The sequence below is a fragment of the Pararge aegeria genome, chromosome 13 (assembly GCF_905163445.1).
Source record: "Pararge aegeria chromosome 13, ilParAegt1.1, whole genome shotgun sequence".
NCBI classification, from domain to species: Eukaryota; Metazoa; Arthropoda; class Insecta; order Lepidoptera; family Nymphalidae; genus Pararge; species Pararge aegeria.
The window spans coordinates 10,143,707-10,163,484 of NC_053192.1; the positions used below are offsets into that span (position 1 = coordinate 10,143,707).

A 19,778-nucleotide genomic window follows, 5' to 3' on the forward strand; every position below is an offset into this window, starting at 1 on the left:
GCATTTAATAATATAATACTCGAAATAAAATAAAATATGTAAAATAGGTACTATAATTCCATATCAAACGGGACTCAAATTTAATCTCTTTTTAATAGAGGCTTATATTAATATAGTCTACGACATTTCACATGTTATTAGATAGTACTTAAATAGATAGATATAAATAATTATATAACAATGCTTACGTATGTAGCATACAAATTACAATTGATGTGACCTTAGCTATCTAATGGATCACACTGTCGCAGCTTCACGGGCTTTCTAGCGACATCTGCTGAGATGAAACACTAGATAAAAATTTCCTGGGAATTCAGCAATTATTCTACGTCTAGGTTTTCGTCTCGCAATATAAATTGTGTTGGAAAGTCTTGTTCGAGAAGTTCATCCAGCTTGACTTATTTATTATATATATACTTATTTATTATTGGTTTAAAAATTCCCAAACGAACAAACGAAGATAAATTCTTCGCAATTTCACAACAGTAAATTCGCATTGGATTTTCATTTTCTAATTTAAATGAAAAACATAAATAAGTTGATATTTATTCAATAAATAATAATCAAGTTGAAAGCTGAAAAAATTAAGAAGAGGCGTAAAAGATCAAGTTTCGATTAACACATCTTAAAAGTGTTTGTGTGATGTTTTTCATTAGACAGGTGTTTAATTGTATATTATTCATAAAAATATTCATCTGCATCAGTCATCTTCGTACCCATACATCAAGCTACGCTTACTTTGGGACTAGATGGCGATGCGTGTATTGTCGTAGTATATTTAGATTTAGATATTTAGAAAAGTAATTGTGTTCCATTTAAAGTTTTTCAATAGTTTGTCAGTATACGTTACAAAATATCTAAGACCAATACCATTGAATTAAATGTTACTAAGCGTACGAAACGATCCGTATTACTAGGCACTGAAGTCTCAGGCTGAATATGCGAATTCCGCCTACAAACACTGTGCGGTAATATGTTTATTGCACAATCTGCCGTACAAGTATGTAGGCGGACGTAAAAGTCTATTTTAAAGTTTTGACAACAGTGTCATAAGAGCCTCATTACGAGCGAATGTATTGAAAAGTTTTACGGTACACCGTCACGTTCGATTTAAATTACGTTGTAAGGTTATATCCATGACATATTTAATGCTTTCAAAAAATATTTCGATTCCTTGTTAGTAGATTGGTATTGATTTCACTATTAAGTTAATAGTCTATCAATGTCTATTACATTGTATTAATCTTTGGTCACGCTAGTTTTGTATTGAATATAATTTATTTGTTTGATTGAACTTTGGATAGTTACAGTTATTGCTAACTATCTTATTTCACATATTTTAGGGCCCAATTTACCACATTCTGACAAATGTCGGATAGTCGAAACGTATGTTTGTCAAGAAGTGACCTACTTTATGTCTAGCGACAAGAAAAGACAAAATAAGTATGTGAATTATCCGAACTATCCGACAATTATCAAAAGGTAGTCACAGTCACAGGCCCGTCGTTTTTGCGTTTGGGGTTAAATATATACTACGACAATACACACATCGCTACCTAGTCCCAAAGTAAGCGTAGCTTGTATAATGGGCACTAAGATAACTGATGAATATTTTTTATGAATAATATACATAAATACTTATAATATATAGATAAACACCCAGACACTGAAAACATTCATGTTCATCACACAAATATTGTCCAGTTGTGGGAATCGTACCCACGGCTTGGGACTCAGAAAGCAGGGTCGCTGCCAACTGCGCCAATCAGCCGTAAAAAACTAACAAACAACGAAAGTCGCTCTGCCATACTTACCATCGACTTTACATGATACTTTTAAAATTATTATAGTAAAACAGATTTAAACATAATATGATTGTAAACTAAACCGCTGCATAAAGTTAATACGATAAACCACTCTGTTGGGGAGGACACGAAAATCCACTTAGTTTCTGTCTTTGACAAACACTTGACAAAGCTACTAGGTTGAACCAGGATTCGCTCGTGCGAAATGTCTTGTCAGATGGAACTCGTTTAATTAAGTTGTGAAGTTGCACATACTGTGGAAGCAAATATGTTCGATTTTTCTGCAGGTTTTTTTATCTGTTAGTTTTTGTGGGAGAAGTATTCCGTTTACGTCTATCAGGATACAAGCTATCTCTTTGCCAAGCCTAACCTAGGTAACAAACAAACAAACAGACACTCTATCACGTTACTAATATTATCACATTTAAGGTCATAACTGTCATTTCAAGTCATTGTTTTTTTTTTTAATTTTATATGTAATTAAATGTACGTTATCTGAAATTATAATAATATGTTTTCTAAATCCATTATCACTGTTACTTTAATATGTAAACCACTCTTACATAAGCTACCTAAAGCACTAACATTAGTTTACCAAGCCCCGGGTTCAAAACTTGAATAAGTAATAATTGCTTATGATGCCGCAAGTAAACGTTATACACAAGCCTGTTACAAATACTAAGTATATTTTTACATAGTAACAAGTATAATCTGAGATAGTTCATAAACCTTAACACAAGTTTTATTGTCACTCTGTTATACGGCAATATCGTAATAATATTGAACAATAAACGCAAAATTATTATTGAATTAGATTGAATTGGATAATATTTTCACATCTACTTATCGCAGCATCTCTCGCAATCGTTATGAATAAAGACAATTACTTTAATAATACAGCATTCTACAGCCGCAGATATAAATTAGTTAGAGTAATAAGCAAAGAACGTTGTCAGGTTCGATCAGTTTCAATTTACATTTTGAGACAGTATCTCAGAATGCTTCTCAATTTATTGGAAGGCGTTGATCTTATCTATTGTCAGAATATCTTAATATATCTAGACTGTATTGTTATATGATGTACAAACTGTTGCTTGCAACTTCGTCCTCGTTTGTTTTAGTTTTTTTGTTACTACGACAATAAATACCGCCATCTAGCCCAAAAGTAAGCGTAGCTTGTGTTATGGGTGCTAATAAGATGACTGATGATTTTTTTTATGAATAATATACATAAATAGTTATAAATTGAATATAACCACCCAGACACTGAAAAACGTTCATGTTCTTCACATGAACATTTTCTAGTTGTGGGAATCAAACCCACAGCCTTGGACTCAAAAAGAAGGGTCGCTGCCCGTTGCGCCAATCGGCTGTTAAACATCCGACGCAAAAACGACTACGAAATGGTGGTGTGTTGGCCGATTTTTAATTTTTTATGAATGTGTGAAAGAAAAGTGCAAAAGTTTCCACAATTATTCTTATAAAAACAATAGCCCTTTGACTCAGACTTGTCCGTTTATTATAATTTAAAGTTTATATGCTACAGAATTGGACCCGATATTTGATTTAAGTACTACAAACAAAATAAGATAAAATTTTAGATCGTCTTATGGACTGCGTAATCAAAGGTGCGTAGGTACATCTTTCTTCCATCTTGTCTTTTTTAAGTTAAGGAATCACCTTCCACAAAATTCGACAATATCTCTGTCATATCGATCAGATATTCATCAGAATTAAAAGCGGTTTCTTTCTGAAGAATTCGGTAAAATATGTGCGTGCACAATATGTGACAACTGACAACCGGTTCCACGGCATACTTCGACATTACTTTTACTTCTCTTAAATAAAACCAAATACGTATAAATCAATTATAATAATAAAATAACGATTTGAGAGAGATAACACGATTTCTGATTCTATATAATTATAAGATCTGACGGTTACTAATTTATATTTTTTATCGTGTGTTGTATGTAGCGTATCAAATTATTTAAGAGAAGGCACCTACTTAATTGAGCGTGATAATTGATAAGTAACCTTATTCTACGCTATAATTAAAACAAACAATACCCGTGAACGCATTTTGCGAGCATTGTTTTAGTAAAACAATTTGTCATAAAGTTTCACTTGACCTGGTGTACACCATGAACTTTCTAAATCTGACAATGACAGGAAATTCGCTTAATATATTAACGATTAACTAAGCACAATTAAACTACCTGTATATTGCTGAAAATCAATGGTAGAGTCCTTAACCTTTGGAGTATTGTTTTAACAATGTTATTCCAATGTAATTATTTTCCGACCAGTATAAATTAGTTAAGAATGATTATTTATTTGCTTGTTCTTCACGCAGCAATGGAGCAACAGATAAACATATTTTTGCACAGGGAGATTGAAAAATTGGTAGAACGACGGGCTACGTGCAAGCCGCTAGTAAAATAAGCGACAAATAAGATGAAAACAAAACTTTACTAAGACCAATAATAAAATTCCCACGAAGCTTGTACTAGATATTTGATACGATTAATGCTCAATGGCTGAGGTTTGAAACTTAAGTTGTAAGGATTTCTGCCCATTCACTTGTCGTTAAACAATTGAGACATCTTTAAATAATGCAGCGTATCCTTTATATGCTAAGCAGGTACTTCTTAATATCTTGTAGTTGCACTCATTAGGTGATGTAACTTTAAATGTCACTGTATGTATTTCAGTCACGACCTTAACAGACCAAAGAACACGATGTATGCTGATTTTCGTTTCCTAAGTCGTTCTACGTTAATTGAGATATTTTATTTAAAAAAGTATTAAGGAAAAGTTTTAAAGATGAAGGTCACCTCCGTCTATGAAGTAAGGGATATCCCTTTCTCCATAGACGGAGGTGACCTTTTTATTCATCGACATTTGTAAAATTCCATCCAGACTGTATCGAAGGCTTTTCACATGAAACATCGTCATACGCTGGAGAAATGATCTGGTATTACAAGTACTACCTAATAAAGGTATATTTTTTTGTAATGATTCTAAGCATTAAACTATAATTAATATTTACAGTAATGGTTTTGAATGCCAAGGAAAAGGATAAACACCCAGATACTGAAAAACATTCATGTTCATCACACAAACATTGTCCAGTTGTGGGATTCGAACCCACGGCCTTGGCTCAGAAAGCAGGGTCGCTGCCCACTGCGCCAATCGGCCGTCAAAGCTATAAAGCTAGAGCAAATCACACCCAAGCTTTTTTATCGTTTAAGTAATCCTTAATATTATAATAGGATTTTTCTGTAAGCTTACGTTTTATATAAACTAAATAAACATTTGTTCTAGCGTTTTTCAAATTTCGACCTGTGAGGGGATGATATAGAGGTTCAAAGTTTGTATGAAGTTCGTTTATAATAAAAATAATTTCCCATTAATGTGGTCAAAGGTGGTACGCAGTATTTCGGTAATAATGCAACGTTGATTTTAAATAAAATTTAAATCTTAACTTATTAAATATCTTTAAAAAAATATATTACATCACAAAATTTAGTTAAGCGATATTATAGAATTTGCCGCGGCTACGCTCGGGTGGACTTTTATGTAAAAGTACACTTAGAAAGAAAAACGAAGACAGAGTTGCACTCGATCCAATGGTAAAAACTTAAATGGTATTGTAGCATTTTGTAGTAAGCGCTTATACCTTTCTGCATGGATATTTTAATTTCATTATGCAATGCAGTTAAATTGTCAAAAACAAGCTAAATAAAATATCTGCTGAAAATCTATACTTATAATAAATCTGTAACCGGAAGATTTCAGTACCTACATTTAATATATTTTGATAATTTTGACCGGGGTATGCGAGGTATATCGATCGAATCGATACTGAGTCCAAAACAGATTTTTATTTAATTTTGTCTGTCCGGGCATCACGTGAAAACTACTGAACGGATTTAAATAAATTTGGTATAGTGGTAGCTTATATCCTGGGTCAACATATAGGATACTTTTTATCCCGATAAACAATAAGTTTCCTCCGGGAAATGGGATAAATTTTTTTATCAATTTTACTTCACATCCCCGTTAAATTTGCACCCATTTTAATAATTCTTTTTTTATTAGACAGTGTGTACTACCAATCATGTATTGTCTAATTTTAATGAAGATCTGATGAATATTGTCGGAGATCAAGGACATAATTCTTCACAAATAACAGCAAGTTGCATGGTATATCGGACAACGATCTAATGCATGCGTACCATCCTACTAATATTATAAATGCGAAAGTTTGTGAGAATAGATGTATGAATGGATGTATGTATGTATCGAGTGATAGATGGATGGATGGTTGTTACGCCACAACGAATGAACCGATTTGGCTAAAATTTGGCAGAGATACCTACAATATAGTCTGGTATAGCTCATAGGCTTCTTTTTATCCCGGAAAAGCATACAGCTTCTACAGGATAGCCTCGCTATATTTTTCGCATTTGTCTTTCAAAATCCGCGCAAAGGAGTTTTAGGTTGATGTGGTTTTTTGGATAGGCATAATTGAAATATTATAAAGCTTTAAAATTTTGTTTGGTTGAACACGCTAATCTCAGAAAATGCTGTTTCGATTTTTTTTTGCTGGGTTGGTAGTAACAATTATATAACATCACGCTACGACCAATGGCTACTATTATTAAAAAATACCCCTTTTGAGAGATTCTGATGCGTGTGATGCGTGAACGGTAAACGTTACGCTAAACGACGGTAGGATGTAGTAAGGTATCAATAAGTATCGGAATTGGCGGCTTTGTTGTTTCTTTAAAGTTCTATAAAACAGTCCGGGACAACATACGACTATTTTTTAAGTCGAATCATTCGCAGACGAAGTCGTGCGGGTCCGCTAGTTTTCTATAAGAACAACCCAATAACCAACAATTATCAACTCTATTCGGAAAAAGGTTTCAAAACCGTCTGATCACGAATCAAGTATTCGAAAGTACTTACAACTACTCAATTTTATGAAGGTGATTACTGCGTTTTATCTATTGAAATGTCTTACTTATTAAAGCTATAGGGTACTGACGATTCAAAAGCATGGATTTCTGTATGTAACTGTACCTCAAATTACTACCCAAGATGGCTTGACGGCCTAATATTCGAGCGGTGGATCTTGTACAGTTCTTGCTTTGACCATCACATGAACTTATTGTTAGTTATAATATATTCCTTCTGTTCAAGAAATAGGTTTAAGTCACCTCAAGTTTTTAACAATGAAACGTTTTGGGATTTTAAATAACGAGTGTTGGTGTATCTTCAAGTATTAGAAGTACGGTTCTTAAAAAAAAAACTTTGAGACTTATCTTTTAAAATCTCCATGGACACGATGCAGTTTATAGGATGGAACAATATTCTAATACATACTACTACGACAATACACACATCGCCATCTAGCCCCAAAGTAAGCGTAGCTTGTGTTATGGGTACCAAGATAGCTGATGAATAATTTTTTTATGAATATAATACACCTAAATACTATAATGTACAGATAATTACCAAGACACTGAAAAACATTCAAGTTCATCGCACAAACATTTTCCAGTTGTGGGAATCGAACCCACGGCCTTGGACTCAGAAAGCAGGGTCGGTGCCCACTGCACCACTCGGCCGTCAATATAATCCCTATGATTTTAAAGTACTTAAGGAATCCCTAAGTGATCCATTTCCAAGAAATAAGGGCAGACGGTCTGCAAAAACGTAAATCAAATTCCACATAGCTTCTGTCTGCCGCTCCTGTCGCAAGAATTTCGCAACTAAAACGGTGAATGCTCTTGCGAATATCACAACTGCTAGCACGTTCCAGATCCAACATTAACAGTACAATCACGATTTCTGCCCACGAAGCACTTCATCATAGATTAAGCCCTATTCAGCATGTGATGTCGAGGGCATTCTTGTTACCCGCTTAGACACCTAATCACGAGAATGATGCGCGTAAGCTTTAAAGTAGATGGACCTTAACCATAAGATGAATGCCTCAATGGCATTAAGTTAACATGTTGGACATAAAAAAAAAAACATACTTTTCTTATACATATACTTTATTTACGTAGATGTTTGTCATGAACTAGAAAAAAAAATAGATACCCATACAAATATATTAAACAGTACACGTAGACAATACAGATATTGTTTAGTATTAAACTTATGGCAATGGGATTTAATTCTATTGTTATATTTTCCTACATGTATAAAACTTCTTTGTCTATGTATTAATGACAAGAGCAAACATGTGCACTGGGTAAATTTCTTTAGGAAAACCAGTTTGAACGTCAACCTTTACTACACGAAGGTTTGCTTCTTCAAAAATTTGTTGCATTAACTTATATGGGCGTGTTACAGATGAATCATCGTCATCGTATTCTATTACTTCCAGCGAAGCAATGTTCTCTTTAATGACAATAACTCCGTTTTCCGCTAAAGCTTCACTGCATCTCTCTAAAAAAGCTATTAAATCGTAATCGTTTAAATGTCCAAGTACCCACTGGCACCAAATGACATCATATTCCTTTTGCGGTTTGAAATCCTGAAGTCCAATTTGGTACAGAGTTCCTAATTTAGCATTGTTAGCACCAACATTTTTTTTTGCAGTGTTAATGAACTTTTCATCTTGTTCCACTAAATCAACCTTCTGAAAATAAGGCATCAAAAGGTTTTTGCTCACTCTACCGATACCTGCTCCGCAGTCCAAGGCCAGATTTGTACTCGGTGGATTATCTAACGATAGTATGCTATTTAGAAATTGTTTTGATCCATCGATGTCAACGGCCGTGATGTGACCGTAGCCACCGAGTACTCCGTCCATTGTTGCTGGTACATTAGCCCAGTATTTTGCAGCGTTCTTATAAAATGCATTGTAAGTCATCGTCTACATAACATGAAAATCGTGACATTTCATCAATATTATTTTGACATAATTATTTTCTGAACCAATATTTAGCCTTATTATTTATTAGATTAATAAGGTTATATGTATTAAGAAAGTTTACATAAATAGGTAATCCAGAGTTATCAGTTATAAATATATTTCTACCTTTACAGTAAAAGCAACATTCCAAATACGAGAGTTCCGTTCCAAAGAAGACCCAAAGAACTGACCTTTAGTTAACAGATACATGGAAATTTCATTTACAATTTAAATTAAGTGCTATAATTTCCTATGGGAATGGTAAATTTCTGATGCTCAGTCAGACGTACCAACAAATGCGCTTATAGGCGAGTTAAAATAATTTTACTGATCTTCCAATGGAAGAAAAATAAAATTTAGGTAAGAGAAATCCGAAAGAGTTATAATCCATAACTATATTCTGTACAAATTGCTCTGACCTTTTTAGTTGATTCTGGAACCGTTTGTGATTAATCTCGGTCAAGCCATTTTAGATCACCCGTAGTCCGTTCTTCAGTCCGATCACCGTAAGCAGCTAGCTGCTTATTCTTACGGAACTCTCGCACTGGACTTAATATTCTAAAAAAGTTATTAGAATATAATAATTACAACAGTACAATAACTGCTTTTCTCATATTGCTGTTTCTTTGTTTCAGGCTCTTATAACAGCAGTTAATGAGACGAAGGAGGAGGATATTCGAAATGCTCTGAAGGTGCAGACGGACCAACAGCTGGTGCCGCGTGGGCCCAAACTCGTTAAGGACACGGTCGCTTACAATACTACTGTCACTACAGATGATACGGTTAATATGTTTGTTTTTTTAAATTAACAAGCTGATAATAACCTTCGTGATGTTGAATAATCAATCTAATCCGAAATATTGAGATGGCAGATTAAGTTTTATAGTGCTATCCTTGTCGATAGAGAAGAGTAGGAAAAAGTGAGCCAAATGAATATGTTGGATCAGATTGATTATTAATTCCGGATCTTAAATGAAATGGCTTAAACTTGAAGGATATTATAGTTTTAGAGATTAATAGAAAGGTTTCGGTTTTGAGTCTAAAGGTGTATATAAAGTTGAAATGGTCGTGATACGTAGTTCTGTGGCCTAAAGAAATCGGCAAAATCAAATTAGCGAGCCTACGAGAGATCTTTGTTCAGAATTGAGCGTACTACGACTACGACATTGCTAATGAAAGTTGAAGATCTTTTTCATCGTACAATGTGTACATTTTCAGTTCTTCATTTTTATTACTGCTTCTCCTTACATGATATAAAGCAAAATTGCTTTCGCTGTTTGTTCGCTTAGATTATTTCAACTACGCAACTAATTTGGATGCAGTTTTCAGTAAAACTGCATTCAATCCATCCAAAGAGTGATTCAAAACAATGGTTTATATGTATTAAACATGAAGTATAGTGGACAATAGCATAGAAATTCAAATATTTGTAATGTGATGTCGTCGTGATTGCAAACGCTGCTAATATTTAACGAGATAGATTAAATTATTGTACCATGGAAGTCACTCTAAACTGCACCACATAAGTCTCTACATTGCTTTCGTGCGGTTTGGGTCGTTAGTTAATATTAAAAAGGGTAAGCTATGGGACATTGTATTTTACTATAACAATTAAATGCTACAAATACTTAGTAGGCTTATTTCATGGTATTTTTTATCTTTATCTTTAGGAGCAGTTACGAGCCTTGCGGCCGGACGGTACGATTGTGACAGAGACGCGGCACACTAAAGAACAAGAACAACTCTGTGACAAGGAACTGTCCAAAGACGAGGTGTGTACAAATAAATAAAAAATAGTGTTTATTCTGCGATTTCCCGTGGAAACCGATTTAAGGTAACCAATAAGGGGTTTAATATAACTGCCATAATAACCAACTAAAACAAATTAGTTAGCTGCCATCTTAGAATGCATGATCACATTGGTAAATAGAAATAAGTAACTACAGATTTGTGTTTTTTTTATTCTACTACAAGTAGTAAAATTACAGTCTCTAGTCTTAAATAAATTGAGAGGTTTAAAAGTTGTGTTTACTTTCAACAAGAAATACTTTCAAGTTGACGACAGTACTTTTGAGTTACTCTTAATATTAAAAACTAATTTGAAAATATGCCACAAAAAATAAAAATTAAAAAGATACTTAAAATTGAAATGAACTTTGGATTTTTAGTATGGATTGGTGGGTAGGACTTTAAAGCTAGAAGGGATTTTTATGAATCACACCTGAGGCGAAATGAATTTCAATATTACTCTCTTTCTACAGGCCAAGTCCATACCCAGCGACGCGAGTCTAGTGGAGGAAACTGGTGGCACAGAACGACGAAAACGGGTGGATCTAGAAAAGTCCACTGACCTCATGGCGGGAGGATTGCGCGTTGCAACTCAAGTACACTCAAGAACTCGAACTGAGGAAGGTACGTTATTTTCTTAATATACTCATATTTCTAAATAGCTGTAACTATGTTACATAGTTACACAACATATAACTATTTGTACATAGCTGTTAATACAAGTACAAGTACTACTTCTACATTGATAGCAGTACTTCATAAAAAAGTAGATACTATTATCAATGTACAAGAAGTACTTCGTAAAACTTCTATATTTTATTGAATAACAAACAATTAAAATTTTTATTATGAATTAAATATATTATCATAATTATTTTTATGAAGTACTTGTTCATTAATAATTATTATTATTGTATAAATATTTTGTTCTAGTTGAAAAAGAGGGACAACCAAACATGGATGACGATTGGGAGAGTTTATCCGTGAGAATGCGACGACAGCGCCGCCAGAGGCAAATTGGTAGGTTTTAAAACTAAAGTTGTAGCTACTCGGCGATAGATGGCAATATCAGCAGGCAGGCAGGCACTCGCTATGTGGTATGAACATATGCCAACAGATGGCGCTACGGAAAATATATTTTAAGAAAAATTACGACCAGTTTCTAAATTATGAATTCTAAATATTATGAAATAAATAATAATTAATCGATATTTTTTGACACATTTATTATTATGCTAATATGTGTAATGACTTGTAAACGAGATTGACCATTCATAAAATTATTAATCCCTAGAGGAATTATTTCCCATTTCGTCTCTACGGGCTATGTTTTGTTTTAATTTATATATTGTAATATTAAAAAATACATTATAATATATGAAATATATAAATATATAACTAATATAGTTAAGTATACTATTATCCCCTAACACCATGGCATAAACATAATTAATATTTATATATAGCCACATATAAACAATAGTCATATAGTCATTTTTCGTGTTACGGCCTATAGAATGCGTTCCTGAGCTTTATTAGTTTGTCATGCAAAACAATAATAAACAGTTGACACAAGCTACGCAGTATAAATAAAAAAAAACAAATTTATTTTACAATTTAGAGCAAAATAACAAAAAAGTTAATTCATATAACGCCAGCTATCGTTTTTAATAAAAAACATTTCGTTCGTAGGGCAAATAACCGAGAACAAAATTTTCATAATGCAGCAGAGTCACTTGTTTTAATTAAATTACATCGTACAATCTTGACCAGTAAGGAATGCATTCTTTAAACGGCCGGACTGTAGTTAGTATGTCATAGGTATAATAGATTTGCTGGGATGCGCTTTACCTTGACACAGATGTCTTAGGACAATTATTTACAGTTTAATAAGTTAAATAAGCACTAAACCGACATTCCATCGTTTTAAACACATAAAGGTATTCGTTGCAAGATAATGTATAGTCTTATAAGTTATGTTATTAAATTCAAGCTCAAGTTTTTTTATTAGACTAGAAATTTGGCTAGAAACGTTCCTTAGGCCTTAACTAAGATAGCTCAGAATTATTAAACGTCCACTTAAATTTTATATTTCAGTGGCGGAGACTTCATACTTCTTTAAGAACATTAAGGAGTACCTACTCTTAGGCATGTAGGTTTCCTAACAATGTTTTCCCCGTTAACGTAAGTGATATTTAGTTGCGTAAATTAAAAAAAAACGCACTTAAACGAGGAGAGAAATAAATGATTTAATATATTATGAGACTTAAATTAAAAATTTTATGATGTAAGTTTATTGTTTAAATAAAATAAAGCAAAATCTAGCCCGGCGAAGCGGGCTGGGTACGCTAGTTACTCATATTAAGATCTTCTTCTAGATATTACCTGTTTTGTGTACCTAATAACAATAAATAAAAAAATAATATACCTAGTTGCTCTCCTGAGATTTCGTTGAGGGTGCTCTGGTATCGGTGCAAATCTATTTGGTGTGGCGTTTATATAGGAGTTATAAGTTGCACCTTAGGGCTTTTTTGTCGCGAATTAGAGCAAATTACTCTTTAAAAATATTTATGTTTTAAAATGAATTATGATCCCATTTAATATGGATCTCATAACAAAGACAAACTACGTTTTTACGAATAATCATTATTTTTAATAGGCACTTATATTGAATAGTACCTGAGAGCCTTATTAAATCATACTATGTTTTTTTATTATCTAATCTTATGTCTAGATCAAAAGCCCCTGGCAGGCATAACAAAGATAGAGTGGAATCCGATATCTGCCCACTAAAGCTAATACAGTAACACCATAAACAGTAACTCGTCGCGAGTATGCTCGCATAAATTACAATATAATATTATTAGCACGCAAATCGTGTTTGATAAAACATATTATTAATTCTTTATTTAAACAAATAAGGGCACCACTGAATAAAGTATAAGGCTGCCTTTTTAGCAGATTTCTGTTGTCGATGTGACATTTTACATAACATTCTCTTCAACTACGTTCAACATCCTATCATATTTGAAATAGATAAAACTAATTTATCATCATCATCATCATCTCATTGCTTATCAAACAGGGCACGGGTCTCCTCACAGAATGAGAAGGTTTTAGGCCATGGTCTAATCACGCTGATCAAGTGCGGATTGGTAGACCTCACACACCTCACATAGGGGTAATCTCGGAAAATTACTTTCTCTTCAATCTCTAAACGTTGGCATTTGTAACTTGTTATCACTATATATGTATTAAATTGCCGTCCCAGTGATGCGCTGGCCATAACTGTACTACATTGAATATACAGGGTTAAATATAAATACCAAAAAACTTTCAACATGTAGTTTTTTTACATTAAAATTAACAACTTTTGTTCTAAGACTTTTTGTTAAACTCAATAATTTGTGAAATATTTAATATTTTAAATAGATAGCTACTCTATTTTTTACTACTCTGTAATGTAAACATCGATTTTCACAGTATAATGTCACCTTACAGAAACAATATTATTTTTATATATATGTATTATAAATATTTTTTTGTACGAAATAAATTATTACTGAATTTGAAAAGTCGTAGAAAAAAAGTTCTTAATTTTAGGAACTACAGAGCCGAGATCTTTTTGGTATTTTTTATGTAACCCTGTATAAGCTTTAATATATTTACTGTGACTTTACTGTGATACTAATGGCGTTATAAATAAAGGGCCATCCATGCATAACACTATAAATATATGCATAATGTGACGGACATGCAAGTAATTATGCATTGTCCATAATTACAGTCTTGCTAATGCGGCGTTACACATTTCGACCTTGTCTGTTGTAGGACAAAGGTGGGTAATGTACAAAAACAAATAATGATTGATTAGCGGTTTTATAAATGGTAAAGGAAACCTATGTGGAATAGAGGTACTTACTTAATATCGTTTTGCTTCAAAATACGTATATCAATTTATTATGTACTAAGCGATATCGTCCTTGAATAACTTCTGATACTGATGTTTTTTTTCCGTACAAACATTAATCCGCATTTTACAAAATAGCGCGGCATCACTCGCTCGATATTATAGCGTCTGATCGGATCCTATGGGTCGTAGAGTGATTTTAAAGCTAATAACGCTCCAAAAGATTCGTAGTATACATAGAATGCATTTGAAAAACAAAACCAATAAACTTTATATGGATGATAATAAAGAAGTCGAATAATCTTATATAATTTTTATGACCCGTCTATCAATACAGTTTTGCATTCAGCTTTAACTCTATTCAGTTTTGCAAATTGTCACGAGTAAAATTGCGTAAGCAAAATAATTTTTTTTTGTACCTGCAATATAAACCTGGGTTTCTTTTTCTAACCAGTCTTAAACAATCTTCACAATATTTTCAGTATACCTAGAATATGTTTTAAAAAACAATCATGTTAAATAAAATTAAACAAAAAGTAATGTTCTGAATAAATGTTTTAATAATTATTTAAATAATCAAAAAAAATCACACTTTACACTAAAATAAAACGATCTTTACTTTACCGGAAATGGTCGTATAGAAAATCAGGTATTTAATTCTGAAAAGGTTCAGAAAAGGGAAACGAGGAGCTTTTGTTTGAGATTTCGTAACTTCTCCAAAATAAAATTCAGTAACTTACAGTAATATTACCTTTTACAAAGGTTTTCGTTTTCCTCAGTTAACAGAAAACTGTTATACAAGCAACTTTTGAATCAAGTTTTCCTAATAGTTTTAGAGTTAAAAGTGGTCAAACTGTGTCCGCCAACCACCGTATATGGCATCGCTGAGCCTACGCGGAGGCTGAGGTCACTCAACAGGCCAAATTAGCCAACTTTGTGGCAAAATACATCTTGGTTTGTGCTCTAGACGTGTTTACTCGTAGTTTGTGCTCTGTGGACGTTATTGTCCTTAAATACGAATACATCCTATAAATTTTCGCAACAATTATTGCTTGAAGTTAAGAACATTTATTTCTGAAAACAAAAATGTGTTGTCTATAATATTAAATCAGTGACAGTAAATAATTGGATAGTGTTTACAGTATTTATTTGCTACAGTGCGTATAAATTTTTATTTCCTCGCTTTTGTGACGCTTCTAATTAAAACATCTTGCTGACCTCACTGGTGACTTATGTGGTACTATTAGTCTGGCGTCCCAGATTTGATTTGATTTTAACCGTGAGCTATAGTACTAACGCCGCCGGCTGACAAACAGAAAAGTCCTCCGCGAAGCGAATTATTTGATTTTTGACTATTGGATATAGATTACCAAGATGTTCTCAATTGATCTACTCAATTGTTTCTCGGGCTTAAAAGTATCCTTTTGTCTTACTCGTGCACGGCTAGCACAGGAGACAAAAAATATATTTCCTCGATTATATCCCCTGACAAGGAACATAATAGACGGCCGACTGGCGCAGTGGGCAGCGACCCTGCTTTTAGAGTGGGCCATGGCCATGGTTCGATTCCCACAACTGGAACATGTTTGTGTGATAAGCACGAATGTTTTTCAGTGCAGTGTGTTTATCTGTATATTATAAGTATTTATGTATATTATTCATAAAAATATTCATCAGTCATCTCAATACCCATAACACAAGCTACTTTGGGGCTAGATGGCGATGTGTATAGTCGTAGTATATTTATTTATAATTAACGTACCCACCTGCTAAAGTACGGGAACATGGAAAAGGATAACTTTAACCATGTTTAATATTACACATATATTATTTGGATATTATTTCCTGAGAGTTGATAAAGTTGTATTTCATTCTATTCAATCATTCAATTCATTCAATTCTATTATTATATTTTAAAAAAAAACTGTAGCGAACAATTTATAACAGTCATTTGTAGGTCAAATTGATACAGTACCTAATTGCTTTTATCCGTTCATTTTCCTATGCACTTGGAAATACCGCTCAGGTAAAAACATGTATTGATTATAATCAAGCTATTAAAATTTTATCTCGGGTGCTATGGTTTATATTCGTGTCTCAATTGCCCCTTTTTATGATCTTTGTTATAAATGTTCGTGACAATTACAATTTAATATAACATTTTTGTATTGTTGTTATATTTTACTATTTTGGTATATTTAAGTACGTCATATTATTTTTGTTTTGTCGTTACATTTTACTATGTTGGTATATTGAGGTACTTCACTAAAACTAATATAGTGTTAGCTATTTGTTTGGTTGTTGTTTTGCCCATATTCGGTTCAACCACTGTACTTAAATTGATGGCAAATATACCAATATTTATAATCAGTGTACAGTGAAAAAATGTTAGCACTACTAAGCTTTAACTTGGATCGAAAAATTTGGATAAGAGTAGTGACGTGTAATCGGCCTCTGTCCGCTCGTTATTATTGTCACTTAGATTTTTTTTTCATACGGCATTGCTTTTTTTGGACTCCTAGAGCGCACGTCTAATTTTTAAAAGTTAAGTGCGTTTTAAACAGTTAAATATCACAGCTTTAACGGTGAAGCATAATATTGTTAGAAAACCGGCAAATGAAATGAAATGAAATTTGAAATGAAATTTATTGTTAAAATATTAGTCATTTTACAATAGTGTTGGGAATCCTGAAGTAAGTTTTAAAGTAAAACCTGTGTCTCAGGGTCCCCGCTCCCAACTAACCCCCCCGAAACTAAAGCTACGGGGGTTCCAAACGCATCCTGGTCTAAGAAGAAGCCCACAAACTTAGCTGGGTGTTTTTTTTTTGTTATCTCATCTCACAATGTCATTTAAAATTATTAGAAGAGCAACCTTGTAGAGCAATAATTAACACCCAAGCTTTTTTATCGATTACGTAGTCCTTTATACTATAATAGGACTTTTCTATAAGCTTACGTTTAATACAAACTTTGAACTTTTTAAGAGACATCTCAATTAGTTTAAATTAAATTAATAATGACAATAAAATGTGTCTGACAGCAAAGGAATTAAGTCCCTTTGACTTAATCGAAACATACTCTTAACCTCAATTTGAGACGTAAAAAAAACAAACAGTACTTTAGAGAATTTAGCTATAACCAGCCTTACGAGAATGACAAAATATAGATAGGTACCTACTTACAGAATTTAAAAATGTGAATTTGAATTTTATTAGGTCACAAAACGTAGATAGGTACAAATTTTATAACACGCATTTTAGACGCAGTTAGGATTCAGTGTCATTAATAAAATTAGGGCCATGAATGTATGTTAGCAGAAGAACAAAAGTGACCCTTAATATATTATGTATACTCGTATAGCTTGCGCTCCTCCCCTGTAAACCACATATCTTAGCAATACTCTATGAAATAAAATAATAAGCAATATAACTAAATAATCACTTAAAATATTACTCTAAAACTAACAAGGTAAAAACGGGAAAAATCTCGTTTGAACCAGTGTTCTGGCCTGAAAACCGGTTAAATGTTACATATTGGTATTAACGGAAATGAGAGGACATTAAACGTTGATTTACCATACTTAAAGACTTAATCACTTTGCGTAATTGTATAAGTATCCGAAGACACCGGTAGCCGTAGATAGATACATGGATTGGGTCAAAAGCGTGTCGAAATGTGCCAGACGCGTGAATCTTGTTAATATTGCATTAAATAGGAAATTGATTAAATAGAATTATAAATGATTTCGTTATATTGGATTAATAGTAACTGCAGTGGTGACCACTCAATGAAAACAAATGTTGGTGGAAAAAGATTATCGAACTAGTAACGGAGTATTTGGGCATAAGCCGACGGCCGATTGGCGCAGGTTGCGGCGACCCTGCTTTTTGAGCCCAAGGCCGTGGGTTCGATTCCCACTGCTGGAAAATATCTGTGTGATGAGCATGAATGTTTTTCAGTGTCTGGGTTTTTATCTGTATATTTGAAGTATTTATGTATGTTAAAAAAAATATTCATCAGTCATTTTAGTACCCATAACATCTTTATAAAAAAAAATAAGCGGGGCAAGACCCCAGAAATAAAAGGGACAGTCCGAAAACTAAAACTTATGCCCAGCAATAGACGTCAATTGTTGAATAAAACTACTTATATAAAGAACTGAGAACAATAATTGTGACATTTTGAATAAAAAAACCATACGTAACGATATAAAGTACAAGAGTTTGGCTCATAAGAGTCGCTCAGGGGGCGATGGAGAGAGCTATGCTCGGAGTATCTCTGCGTGATCAAATCAGAAATGAGGAGATCCGTTGAAGAACCAGAGTTACCGACATAGCTCAACGAGTTGCGAAGCTGAAGTAAAAGAGCGGGGCACATAGCTCGGAGAACGGATGGACGTGGCGGCCCGCAATTGTAAGGGCAGCGTAGGTCGACCCCCAAGGAGGTGGACATACGACATTAAGCGCATCGCGGGGAGCCGCTGGACACAAGAAGCACAAAACCGTGGAATTTAGAACTCCCTTCAAAAGACCTATGTCCAGCATTGGACGTCTATCAGTTGATATGAGAATGATGATGACAAGAGTAAGCTTAGCTTTGATAAATCTGCGTATCTGATGGTACAATAATAAAAATGTAGCAAGTTGATAAGAATAAGGTATTGGTATTGGTGCATGTGAGAGAATGAATTTGATCTTTTTAGATTTATATGCTACATGCTGATACCCGCGACTTCGTCTGCGTTTAGTTTTGTTTTAAAAACCTTTTAAGGTTGCGTATTCTTTATAAAAAAACAGGTGTAATTTTTAAAAATATTTTAATTCTCTCCCGGACTTTTTTGCAGGTAATAATGAGTACTTTAATTATGTACCTACTAGAAATAAATATCTAGAAAAAAATAGTATAGTTTATTATTATTTTCTCATCATATGCTAAATAATTAATATTAAGGAAAAGTTTTGGTACTTTAGGTTACATTATTGCAATTTTCTTAAGGATCTCCAAATTTTTTTTAAATAAATTATTACCTATATAAAATTATAGCCTTTGTGATAGTGTAGCTCTCTTTCGAAGAAAATTTAATGTCTAAATTCGGTCCAGAACTAGCGGAGCCTATTGGGTACAAAAAACAAACAAATAACAAAAAATAAATCTTTCCTCTTTATAATATTAGTATAGACTAGAAACTAAAGGTAAATGATAAATAAAAAAGGCAAGTAATACGTAATACTATTGATAAGTACTTCATTCATTACATAATACTTACAAATGCTCCGTGATAAAATGCTGAGTGACCTAGAAATTAATTCATCCAGCGTATATTATGAATTACCGCGCT

General features: G+C 33.2%; 2 protein-coding genes across 4 annotated transcripts in view; one reads left to right on the forward strand and one right to left on the reverse strand.

Annotated features, from left to right (window-relative positions):
• LOC120628676 overlaps positions 1–19,778 on the forward strand; it is a 135,121-nt gene that overhangs the window by 108,745 nt on the left and 6,598 nt on the right. For all 3 annotated transcript variants that reach the window (XM_039897230.1, XM_039897231.1, XM_039897228.1), the window contains 4 exons: positions 9,378–9,524; positions 10,413–10,514; positions 11,004–11,154; positions 11,464–11,550. In XM_039897230.1, the coding sequence (XP_039753164.1) occupies positions 9,378–9,524; positions 10,413–10,514; positions 11,004–11,154; positions 11,464–11,550 (487 nt within the window). The remainder of the gene's footprint in view (positions 1–9,377; positions 9,525–10,412; positions 10,515–11,003; positions 11,155–11,463; positions 11,551–19,778) is intronic.
• Positions 8,041–8,700, reverse strand: LOC120628594 (N-terminal Xaa-Pro-Lys N-methyltransferase 1-like). Its single transcript, XM_039897040.1, has one exon. The coding sequence runs from the start codon at positions 8,698–8,700 to the stop codon at positions 8,041–8,043; it is 660 nt and encodes a 219-aa protein (XP_039752974.1).

Bases quoted from the DNA above. Each gene is read 5' to 3' on its own strand.
- LOC120628594 (XM_039897040.1), bottom strand. From the start codon at position 8,700: ATGACTTACAATGCATTTTATAAGAACGCTGCAAAATACTGGGCTAAT.